At 39.0% G+C, this 12758-nt stretch overlaps 1 protein-coding gene across 2 annotated transcripts in view; it reads left to right on the top strand.

Moving 5' to 3' along the window:
* The window catches only part of OXCT1 (3-oxoacid CoA-transferase 1), an 85418-nt gene extending 72895 nt beyond the window's left edge, over positions 1–12523 (top strand). The window contains exons 15-17 of one of the 2 annotated variants that reach the window (XM_085212644.1): positions 1768–1848; positions 4402–4503; positions 11967–12523. In XM_085212644.1, the coding sequence (XP_085068770.1) occupies positions 1768–1848; positions 4402–4503; positions 11967–12002 (219 nt within the window). In that variant the 3' untranslated portion in view covers positions 12003–12523. Of the gene's footprint in view, positions 1–1767; positions 1849–4401; positions 4504–4888; positions 5381–11966 lie in introns of those variants that run through there. The other variant, XM_085212645.1, reaches the window with a different exon arrangement.
* The last annotated feature ends 235 nt before the right edge of the window (positions 12524–12758 follow it).

Below are 12758 nucleotides of genomic sequence, written 5' to 3'. Positions count from 1 at the left end.
AGTAGAATTTTTGAGGACTGCTCCAAAATTAATGCCTCCTATTTTATTATGTTGGCACACAACATCAGAGCTGGATGATGGCAGTAAAGATCGAACCTTCCCACCAATATCCCATTCCATTTTGTTGCTGTGTGACAAATGGGAGCAGAGAGGCAGTCTGACAGAATGGCATCTGACATGGAAGTGTGTATGAAGCAAAGGTGTGTCACTGAATTCCTCCATGCAGAAAAAATGGCACCACCAACATTCATCAACATTTGCTGAATATTTCTGGAGACCAAACAGTGGATGTGAGCACAGTGAGGCAGTGGCTGATATGTTTCAGCAGTGATGTGAAAGACAAGCCATGTTCTGTATGGCCATACTGATTTTTAGAATGTGGCATGCAGGTTCTTGTTCATCATCCAGTGAAAATGCATAGCTAATGATGGTGACTATGATGAAGTGTGTTTTGTAGCTATTCTTTGTATCTGTTGTAGTTACCATGGAAATAAATAGGAGACATTACTTTCCGAGCAACCTACATATTTAAAGCAGAATGAAACAGCCTAAGGTTGTGGATATCTACACAAAAGACTTTTCTTCCTTTATCTGAACAAATACTGTATAAATTCAGATAGTAAAAATTTTTGCAATTCCACTTGGATTCCCATTCTGATAATGCTCTGACGGATGAGTTCTGAAAGCCACTTTTCATGCTACAATAATGTTCATCTCAAATGTTAAGAAGCTGGAATTTATCACTTTTAAGGGTCACAGAAGCCACTCAAGCTGTCATCTCTGCAAGTCCATTTCATTTTTACTGAGGAATAAAACTAAGATATATTAATATACTAAGCCTTAAGGCAAATTGACGATTGCATATTTAAAAATATTGCATTCATATAGTTAAATGAGACATGCAATATTGTGAGAGTTTTGAAAGGCATAACTGGAAATTGATAGAGGAAAAACAAACAAACAAAAGATCTCAGACCTAAACACCTAAGCCTTATAGATCCAGCTTTCTGTCAGAAGCTATGCCTTTTCAGTAGGCAGTATTTTATCCAGTATCTAAAGTAGGTGCCATTTGATATCCTAGGAAGGGAAGATTTTAAAGCAAATCCTGATTTCTTTATATACATTACTTTGTACTGTATTTGTAGGCTGATTTGTACTGGCAAAAGTAAAGGCAGTGTAGCTTCTCTTGTAGTACTTGAAGATGAGCGTATCTCACTCATCTCCTAGTCTGCTTTTGTGCTTTTCTAGAGTGACAGAGGAAAAGGAAATGGAATGTGGGTAAAGAAACTGGCTTTACTATTTTCAAAGCGTGAGTATGCACATGAGCCATAGGGATTTGAAATGCCTATGTGTATGGCTGATCCTCCACATACTGCTTATAATAAATGAGACAGAGTAATGTTATGTTCACAGTGTCATTCTCTAACCTTTATATGTCATCAGTAAGGTCTCATGTGTGTCTTATCCTCACATTGCAGTAGAAGAGGAAATTATTGAACTTCTAAACTCAGGAGCCCGCTCAGTGGTACACTGAGACTCTTATTAGACATCTCATTATAGCTGGGGCTTTATTTAGAACTGTCCCAAATTGTCAGAATTGTAATCTGCCATGAAAGTGAATTCAGATAATGTTCTGAGTGCAGTGAATGTTTCAATAACTCTGAATGTTTGCAGCTGTGATTTTCCTTTTTAATGTACATACTTGAATTCAGAGAAAGTTGCACTGTTTTTTAAAATTAACATTTGTTTGTATACTGTTAAACACAGGGCAATGTCCATAAAATCTTGGAAAAATGCAGCTTACCACTTACTGGGAAGCAATGTGTAAACCGCATCATTACAGAGAAGGTAAAGTTCTTTTCTTGAATTCTTTATAATTCTTTTCTCCTCTCAGTGACACTAAGTGAAAGCAGTAAAAAGTGTCGTAAAAGTAAAGAATATATTCAGTATCTGTTGCTTGTGAAGGACAAAGACTCCAGAGACGTGTTGGCTCATATTTTCCGTTTAGATCTTTCACTGTTGACATCATGCATGCTGGATGATTATCCCAGTGATCATCAGAACAGAGATGCTATTCATGAGAAATATGCAAAGAACATGTTTGATTATTTTTTCCAAAGTAAAAAATACCTGGAAATTTGACTCATGAGATGCAAATCGTGAAATGCACATTTTCCTCATATGTTCAAGTCAGGTAATTGGAGTCTTTCTTGGTGTATATTACAAATTTAGAGAGACACATAACCTGTCCTGTTGCTATCTTTTGCTTTCACTTGATTGCATTTGTGAAGCAATTTACTGTCCAGTGCAAGTCCGTGTGATATTGCTAGTGTTCAAAGTGCATTAGTGGATCTTTTCAGCAGTGTAAGTGACTTAGGATTTCTCTGTAATCATGCTCCTTTTATTATCAATGTGTACATTTTTAAAGGCTTTGAGTAGTCCCTCTGTGAGCCATCTGTCACACTAAGTAGAATGCTTCAAAAGTGCTGATGCAGAGTTTGTTTTCTCTCAGTGGTATATTGCTACTGTCATTTAAAGTTTTCCTCTACAAACAAAGGGAAAAGAAATGAAAATGTGGATGTTTTTCTGTAGAACTGGCATTGAACAAGGACTGACACATAAAAAATGTGTAGAAAATTTCTGAGACTCAGCGCTCATCAGGTCTCGCTGTTTTAATAAAAGATGACACAAATGGACAACACTATTTAGATTGTACTATAGACTGTTTCGATGCTAGCTTCCTACTGTCTATTTTTCTTAAATTCAGCTTCTTTTTTAAGACTCAGAAGTACAATTTCAGTCCCATGGAAGTCATGAAATCCTTTGAATTAGAAGGGAACCTTAAAGACCACCTGGTTCTAACCCTCTTGCCATGAACAGGGATACCTTCCATTGGAATAAGCTGCAGAAAGCCCCATCCAACATGAGAATTTTGTCATAATATCTAATCTAAATCTACCTTTTTGTTAGTTTAATGACACTAAACCTTGTACTATCACTCCACTCTCCGATAGCCCTTTTATGTAATGGAAGACTGCTATAATGTTCTTAGGTTTGGTGCTCCCACCTGCTGACCATCCTCATGGACCTCCAATGGACTTGCTCCTATCACCCCATGTCTTTCTTGTGCCAGACCTAAATGCAGTACTGCGGGTGGGGCCTCATAAGCCAGAGCAGAGGGTCACAATCATCTCCTTTGCCTTGCTGGTCACACTTCTTTTGATAAACCCAAGATACAACTGGTTTTCTGGGCAGCGAGTGTGTACTTCAGGCTCACGCTGTTTTTCATCTAGTAGAAGCCGTGAAGCTCATCTCTGTAGGGCAGCTGTCTATCCACTCATCACCCTGCCAGTATTCATGTTTGAGTTTGCCCCAACCCAGGTGCAAGACCTTGTTGAATCTTATTAGGTTCATATGGGCCCACCTGCATGCTTGTCAAGTTCCTCTGTGCAGCATTCCTTTCCTGCAGCATGTCAACTGCACTACTTACCTTGGTGTCAACTGAAAACTTGCTAAGGGTGCACTCAATCCCGCTGTCCATTCCACTGTCAATGGTATTAAATAACTCCATTCCTAATAATGACCCCTACTAATGACCCTGAGGAACACCACACAATGGTTCCACTTTCCTTCCAAGTTCGATCTTCACTGGGCTTTTGCTACTGGCTTTTTAAAATTTTATTTTAGGAAAGTGAATGTAGACTTGGTTGTTTTTGTGGCAGCTAGCTTGCAACCTGTGTATTCTCCTGGCACCATTATAGTGTGTGTTGTTCTACAGATGTTCTTATATGCTTGAGAGACTTCAAAGTGGAAAGCTTGTCTTAGGAAGGCATCAAGGAAAATGCTCCTTCAGCTGCATCACCTGAGGCTTTATTTTAAAAATAGAAAAAGAAAATTATTCTTTCTTAGCTGGCTTCAAAAATACTAAAATTTGTAATGTTTAATAGCCGTTGGAGAAGCTGATCATCTGATAAGTTCATCAGTCACTCTTTACCTCTCTATAGTCCTAAAAGCAAAACAAAAGAGTGAGAAAGAGGATGGCTTTCCCTGTTTTCTTTCATTACCTCTTGGTGGACATTGTCTTGTAGCAAAGACTGTCTCAGCCCTTTCCCTTGCATCTTGCAATTCTCACCACTTCAGAGCAGGAGACACTGTCCTTATTTCATGCAGTGAAGAGCAGTTGCCCATTTTTTCCCACAAAATCAACGCATCTTACACTTCAGATTCTTTCAGGTATGAATAAATCTCTACTAGTCGGTCTGAAACGTGAAACCAGTTGATAATAGTATCATTTGTTACTGAAGAAATTCATTTCAGCAAACTAATTTGTACAATATCACTACTTGGATCTTCATTTTTTTTAAAAATAAAAATTAATTTGGTGCTATTTTAACCTGACAGGCTGTGTTTGATGTGGACAAGAAAAAGGGACTCACCCTTGTGGAAATCTGGGAAGGACTGTCAGTGGATGATATCAAGAAAAGCACTGGCTGTGACTTCACAGTAAGTCATTTTACAAACAAATACAGTTGTTCCTTTTACATTGCATTGTCATTAATCCATAAAGCCACTGATTTTTTTACCTTTACATTCTTTCTTAAATATCATTTAATGTTAACACAAAACTGACTTATTAGTGGAAAGTACACTGGAACATAACTGATTCCATATGTGTGGCCAGTAACAAATGTAGTTTCTTCATGGCTTCATGCATTCATATAATAAAGCTTTTACTTATGTATTGTAAAGCGGGGGGAGAGGCCAGCTTTTTTTTTTTTTTTTTTTTTTTTTTTTGTGAGGACTATGAATTTGACAGTGTACACTGTATCCTGTGAAGGTAATTGGGAGATACTTGGTAATGAAAAGTACCACTCTTCCTCCTTTTCAGATTTTCCAGACCTAGAGCACGTGATCATAAGATTGCAGAACAGTTATTGTGTGAAAGAGTTGGTTATTGAGGCTTTGAACATGCTCTTAGCAGCAAGAAGAATGTTCTGAGCAAGGAACATGTAGAATTTCATTCATTCCCTCGTTTCAATAGCAGAGCATTTTTAACACCCAAATATGATAGTATATGTTTTTCTTGTGGTATTTTAAATAATTGAAATAAAGAGCCTTTATTTCTGAGAAAATATTCATTTATCTGGAAAAAAAAAGACTTAATAAATAGGAGTGATGTACAACTGTAGATTGCAGGAAATTGCTACAAAATCCTTTACTACATTATTCATTTTTTATGTAACATTTTATGGTAATCTTTATTATTTCTTACTTTACAGTAGAAACGGCCTCCATTCTTAGCAATTCTATATGCAAAAGAGGTTATTTATTTAGCTTCTTCCTGTGATGAGGAAACAAAAATAAATTCTTCAAAACTTCAGTAATCTGAGAGCTTCTTTTTCTTTGTTGGCTGAGATTCTTAAACAGCTAGTACTCAAAAACTAAAACATAAAAATGACTTTATTGTTTTGGATCTGTGGTAATAGGCCACTTTTTGTTTTTGTTGTTATTCTGATGTATTTAATTTGAGGATTAACTTTAGGTTGAATTTGAAGACTGCTGTGTTTAGTAACCATATACATAGAATGAAACTGTGGAGAATGACTGTTGTAAGGAGATACCAGTTCTTACATGTCTTGAACCTGTTTTTTGGAAGGAGTAGGTTTCTTTTTGATTCAGAGGATCTCTCCCTCTATATATGTATGTGTGTATATGGGAGTTGGTATTACCCGAAGTAATTTCCAGCCTGTCCTGGAGGCAACTGAAGCAGAAGGAACCAGAGTATTCAGAGAAAGAAATGAATAGCTCAAAATGATGGGCTAGCAGACAAAAGCTTTGCAGTAGCATGGTGGATATGATACAGCAAGACTATTAGGGCTATTAAGAAAGAATTAGCACCACCTCACTGTACCATTAGCACTTCCCTGTAAATGTTACAAATAAATGGTATAAATTTTGAATTTTAAGGATGGCCTGAAGTTAGCAATTGATGAGCAGTCTGTCTTTGATGAGTAGTTCTGTATTTGTTCTGAAATGCGTCTCAGCAGGCTCTAGAGGGGTCACTTCACAGCTGCCCGTTTTCTGTTTCATGAAGACAATCTCCAGTGCAGTCTGCTTTGTGCAGCTGCCTTGGTCATGATGAAATCATGAACTGCACTAAAGGAGAGTTATGGGCATGAAAAATATAGATGCTCCTTGGTTTGTGCACTTTTCTATGTTTATCTGAAAGCAAGCAGCTTCCATAAATGCTTGCAAAGCATGTTCTGTGCTGACCTCTGCCAGAATATGTGCGTGGGTCAGCATTACCTACCGGGTAATAGTTCCTTAAAAATGCCTGAAATTTCTGTAGCTCTGCAAACAAAAAGAGTGAACCAGAATGATTTGTCAACTAACGCAGTGGCGTGGAAGAACACTAGCTCTTCCTTTGTCCCACTTTTTTTTCTTCCTTTCCCTCCTAAAGGATGTTTCCAGGTCACAGTGGCCCTGTCCTTCTGTCATTGAAATCCTCACCAAAACTGCTGTTGTATTGGCATTGGCGGCGGCAAGACTAGGTCACCATTGCATAATGTTAGACTGAGGACTTGATTTTCATACAGTGAACAGGTGCAGATTGCTTGCTTAATTTTCAAGTTGAGAAAACAGCAGTTTGAGCACTGTGGTAGACAGTTGTTCGGAAAATAGTATCCTTAGTCTTTTTTCCACATTTCAGGACTTTGCCTCAGGGTCCCTTGCAAGAGCAACAGTTGTGCTTGTGATTATTTATGTTCCCTGAATGAGACATCTTGTTCTCATTTATACTGGGGACAGAAACTTCACTGATACTGTATTACTGCAGTAAATGCAGAGATTTTTTGCTTCGTATGTTTTGCCAGTTTGAAACAGAACTAATGGGTAAAAAATAAGGAGCTGACTCTTTCCTGACAGCTTTTCTCAGTGGATGCAGAGTCATCTAAACTAAAATAAGCATCTATCTACGTTCGTTACATAGGTATAACTATGGGATTGACTAAGGGATGACTATACCTTCATATATTATTATATCTCCCTATGCAGCTACTTCTTTTTAGAGAGCTTTGTAGTCCTTATGGCTTTTTGAGACACATTTTGCTGTATGTTTCCATTTAAAAAAAGAAAGGATTTAGAGTCAAGAGTCTTGATTGTAGGCTGCTATAAAATAAAAAATTCACCCTGAATTCTACTGTGCTATGAAGGCAACACATTGGCTTATCTTGTATATTTAGATGAGATTTGTTGCTCCCTAGGAAATAGACTGCCTTAACAGATAAATGTATTTGGCTGGTACTTGTTTATACCTTTGGTGAGACCATAAGAGCAGAGACTGAGAAAGCATAATTTGCAGATTTTTTTTTTATTTTTATTTTTTGTAATAATGAATGCTCAGCTTTACAGAAAGTTCTTAAAGGGTAATGTCTTGCTTTTTTACTCCTTGTAAGAACACTGGAAGTTATTAGGACTCAGCACCATTCAGAATCAGGCCTTGAAAGACTTGCTTGGTTTACAGAAACATAATGAAATAACCATGGACATGTTTGTGTGTTGGAATTCTGGAAGTCAGTGAGCTTGAGTTGTTGGAAGTATTGGGAGTACCTGAGGCCATGAGTCCTCAGCTAGAGTCTTCCTCTTACCAATCTGAGGCAAATCAGACCACAAAGGCAAACTGCTGCCCATTCATCTGCTTATTCAACATCAGCAAAGCATGTTGAAACATCCAAGGTGAGCTGTAATTCCTATAAGTGAAATAATACTAAGAGTGTGCTGCCTAGGATGTACTGTAAGAAAGTAATAAACACGCATCTCTGCGCTCTAAAATAGCCATTGTTAAGCACGTTCAATCTTTATCAAATTCTGTGCTGATAGCATGGGGTGCTGCTGGATTGGCTGATTCTGCTTTAAAGCAGAATACTGATTTAAAAGAATACTGATTTAAGCAGCATACTCAGAGGGCTTTCTGCATTTGAGACTTGATTATTCCTTGTTTTCCAAGCTCAAACCATTTCTTTCTTATGTTACCATTTTTTGTTTTTTTTTGGTTGGTTGGTTGGTTGTGGGTTGTTTTTTTTGTTTGTTTTTTTTTTTTTTTTTTTGCTTATTTAACCAGATTTATTTAAAGCAAACAAGTCTGTTTGCATCCAGTTCCCAGTGGTGCATGGTCTCTCATTACCTCTGTTATGTTCAGCAGACACTGTGGCACTTCACTCTCCTGGGGATGAGACATTTTCAGAGGTGAATAGTGGTGCGCAAAAATGACAGCTGTTAGCATCAAATGTGCAGACAGTACTATTAATATAATATGCTCGTTGAGATGTAAAACACTAGAGGTTTTGATGGTACCAACTCTGTGACGGGAGAAAAGCAATAACCTACTCCAATAATTGTCTTTTGCCATTGCAGTATATAAGTTTTAATGGTGCTGTCTTCATCCTCTAGCAGTGATGTTTTCCTCACTGTCACTGTTCTTAGGTGAGGCCCAAATTAAGTGAGGCACGTACCTGCTTTGAGTTGGAAATGTTGAAATATTTCTGGAACTGTCTGGGAATGTTTATGCACTCAGGGAATTTTTCCAGCTCCTCTACACTTGTAGCTGCTACATCTGTTTATTATCCTAGTTCACAGAGAACTTTGTAAAATCAATAAACAGTTTCCATCCACTGAAAATATTTCATTAGCATTTGATACTGTAAACACATTCTTCATGAACTAAGCTTTTCTTGATGACTATTCTCATAAGAATTATGTGATGACATTTTGTGGCTGGAGGAAGGATAACTTAGAAATTGAATTCACACTGGAAATACAGCCTTCCTATGCTTGGAAAAGGCCTCTATATATCGTTCTTTAGTGTTGAATTGTTCAGTACCATTAAGTGAAAAATACGGGATAAGGAGGCAGGAGTACAGTATATTGCGTTTCAGTGGGACAAACTAACCAACTAGAAGCCCACTACCTGTGGAATTCTCTGTCATCCTGAACCAGTAAGATTACATGAATTGATTTGGATCTCATCCTGGGGCACCTATATAAATAAGGCTGGAAACAGAATGTATTTAATGAGGCTTTGATTGTCTGTGGAGAGGTTTTCCTCAAGGAGTAGTGCAGACCTGCAGTCATGTTAAACAGTGAAGCTCAAAGTCTGTTCTGTATTGCTTCCATTTACACCTTCTTTCTCCATCCTCTTTCCTATTTAAGCTTGCCGTGTTTTATTTATTTTTCATTGGCAGGAGACCTTACAATACAACAAATTGATTTTGCAGCTGCATAGAATTACAACAATAGAATTGTACAATCATAGAATCGTTTGAGTTGGAAGGGACCCTTAAAAGACATCTAGTCCAGCTCACCTTCAATGAATAGGGAGATCTGGCCTTTGGATATCTCCAGGGACAGGGCATCAACTACATTACTGGGCAACCTATTCCAGTGTCTCACCACCCTCTCTATAGAAGACTTTTTCATGGAACCAATCTAAATCTCCCCTCTTTCAGTTTGAAACCATTTCCCCTTGTCCTCACAGATCCTGTGAAAGAATCTGTCTTTAGGTACTGAAAGGCTGCTATCAGGTCTCACTGGAGCCTTCTCTTCTCCAGGCTGAACAGCCCTAACTCTTTCAGCCTGTTCTCATACTGAAGGTGTTACTTTCCTTGGACCTTCCTATTTTTTTTTATGGATGCACTCCAACAGCTTCATATCTCTCCTGTGCTGAGGACTCCACATCAGGATGCAGTACCCCAGGTGAAGTCTCTAGCACAGAGTAGAGAGATAGAATCACCTCCCTTGACCTGCTGACCACACCTCATTTGATGCAGCCCAGGATATGGTTGGCTTTCTGGGCTGCGAGAGCACATTGCTGGCTCATGTCCAGCCTGCCATCTACCAGTACTCCCAAGTCCTTTCAGCAGGGCTGCGCTCCATCCTGGTGTCCCCCAGCTTGTACTGATAGCAGGGGTTGCCATGACCCTGGTGCAAAACCTTGCCCTTGGAAAAATGGCGCCCAGTGACATTCATCAATACTTGCTGAACGTTTCTTGGAGACCAAACAGTGGATGTGAGCACAGTGAAGTTGTGGGAGTATGTTTAAGCAGTGGTGACAGCAGATCCCCCCTGAGTTTTCTCTTCACCAGGCTGAACACACCCAGCTTACACAGCCTTTTCTCACGCAGGAGATGCTCTAGGCCCTTAATCATCCCTGTGGCCCTCCACTGGATTCCTAGGAAATCCCTGTTGTTTTTTTTTTAAGGGTTCTGGGGAGCCCAGAACTGGACACAAGATCCTGCATTTGGATTTGTTGAACTTCACAAGGTTCACTTGGGCCCACTGCTCAGCATATCTAGATCTCTTTGTATGGCATCCCATCCCTTGGGTGTGCCTGCTGTAAAGCATGGTGTCATCTGCAAGCTTGGTGAGGATGCACTTCACCCCACTGTCAGTGTCACTGATGAAGATCTTAAAGAGTGCTGTTGCCAGTAGTGACTGCTGGCGGACATCACCTTGTCACGGATCTCCATCGGGATATTGAGACATCAGGCACCACTCTCTGGGTATGATCTCATAACCAGTTCCTCGTCTGTCATACAGTCCACCCATCAAATCCACATCTTTCCAATTTGGAGAGAAGGGATCTTATGGGGACCGTGTCAGAGGCCTTACTAAAGTCCAGATATATAACATCAGTGGCTCTTCCCTTGTCCACTGATGCAGTTATGCCCATATTGAAAGTGGCAAGGTTGATCAGTCAGGACCTGCCCTTGGCAAAGACATGGTGGTTATCATGTATCACCTTCCTCTTTTTCAAGTACCTCAGCATAGCTTTCATGAGGATCTGCTCCATGATCCTCCATCCACTGAGGTGAGGCTGAAAGGTCTGTAGTGCTGAGTCATTCTTTCTACTCTTTTAAAAATGCATATCGAGTGGCCTTTTTCCCACTCACCAGGGACTTCACCTGCCACTGTGACTTTTCAGTTGTCATTGAGAGTGGCTTGGTGACCACATCAGCCAATTCTCTCAGAACCCTCAGGTGTATCTCATCAGGACCCATAGAGTTATGTACATTCAGGTTCCTCAGGTGGTCATGAACCTGATCTTCACTTACAGTGGGAGGGGCATCACTCTCTCAGTTCCCACTTTTTGAACCAATGAAAGGAAGAAGGCAACTTTAAAGCAAAAAAATTAAAATTAGTAAACATATACATTTGATTATATATTGCCTAATAATATGCACATTCCACAAGTTGTTTAACTCCTTCTGAGCAGACCTATCATTGATAGACAGCATCCTCTCTCTAGGTGTGTCAGGATGAAAACCACAATGAACTTGGCTACTGAGTAAAAAAGTGTAATTGTTATTATAGTATTCCTTGATGTGCTTTACACTTCTGTGATAATTCAGTCATGTACTGGATATCACCTATTTGCCCCTGCATTGTTCAATGTGTTGGTACCTTATTGCAGGTGGATTAGGAGATTATTGTTGAAACAATTGTGCCTCTCAAGATACCTGTCTGATTGCTGTTCATGGCAAGCATTGTACGCAGACTATAACCACTTATGGGCCAATATATTAGCTATTTTTTTTATATGCTCATACACCATCTTCTACATTGTGTAATTGAGTAACTGCTTCACTTGACTTGAGCTATACCTTCTTGGAAGCCCTACGAGAAGGCCACACAGTTAGCAGAGTCAAGTACAGGTTCATCTGTCCAGATTTAATTTACTTGAATTCTTAAATCAGGAAGCCAACTCAAAATAAAGTTTAAAGGCTGGATACTAGCATGATGAATGTCCCATATTTATACATCAGAAGGTTTAGTGGTGAGAGTGTACCTCAAGTATATGGGTTTAAGTCTCTATTCTTCAGTAGCATATAGTTAGAGGTGGAAGTGAATGATGGGTTGCACTGTTGTATTTGTATGCCAACTGTTTGTTTTTTTTCTCTCCTTCTTGCTAGGTTTCACCAAAACTGATACCAATGAGGCAGATTTAAACCTGCAGCAGAGTCTGGGCTTGATTTGCCAGAAGGTTTGTTTCGAGATGGAAGCTCAGTGAAGAGGAATCGATGACTGTTTTGCAGTTTTAACTTTTTCTTTCTTTCTTTCTTTCTTTTCTTTTTTTTTTTTTAAAGAGCTTTGTAGGTAGTTTCCAGATAGTTAAGCTCAGGCTGTGATCATCAGCCTAAGTGGAATTTTTCTTCCATAGCATTACCAATTTTAATGGAATTGTGTGTATATTCCCAAGATTTCAAATAATGTTATACTAAAAAGTTAGTGAACATTGTCAGAAAAAAATGCCTTGTAGTCTCACTGCCCAATTGTACATTTTTTACAGAGATTCACAAAATGATCATGCAATTTTAAAATTGCCTCTGCTTTTGCTGATATCATTGAACTTACAGATCACCCCGTCATTCTGTAACTACAGCACTTACTATGTTCTTTCTCTTCTAAAGGTGTGGGTTTTCTTGTGGAGTGGCGTATAGCAAATATATGCAGCTAAAGAAAGACATCATTAATGTGGACTTCTCTTTTCCTGAACCTTTGAATAAGTCTTTGACAAAACTTTTTGTATCAATGGAAACATTTGGGTCCTTAGCCCTGAATGTATCTGCTGTTTCCACTGTGTCTGTTGTCATTAAGACACCTCCCAGAGTCCAACTCTGACCCTTCTGTTTAAACTGTACAAGCTAGAATGGGGATAGTTTGCAGGAGGAAAATGTCTCTGTCCCCCTGCAGACAATTGATTA

The sequence above is a fragment of the Meleagris gallopavo genome, chromosome Z, assembly GCF_905368555.1.
Source record: "Meleagris gallopavo chromosome Z, MGAL_WU_HG_1.1, whole genome shotgun sequence".
Taxonomy (NCBI): domain Eukaryota; kingdom Metazoa; phylum Chordata; class Aves; order Galliformes; family Phasianidae; genus Meleagris; species Meleagris gallopavo.
This window is presented reverse-complemented; position numbering and strand designations above follow the sequence as displayed.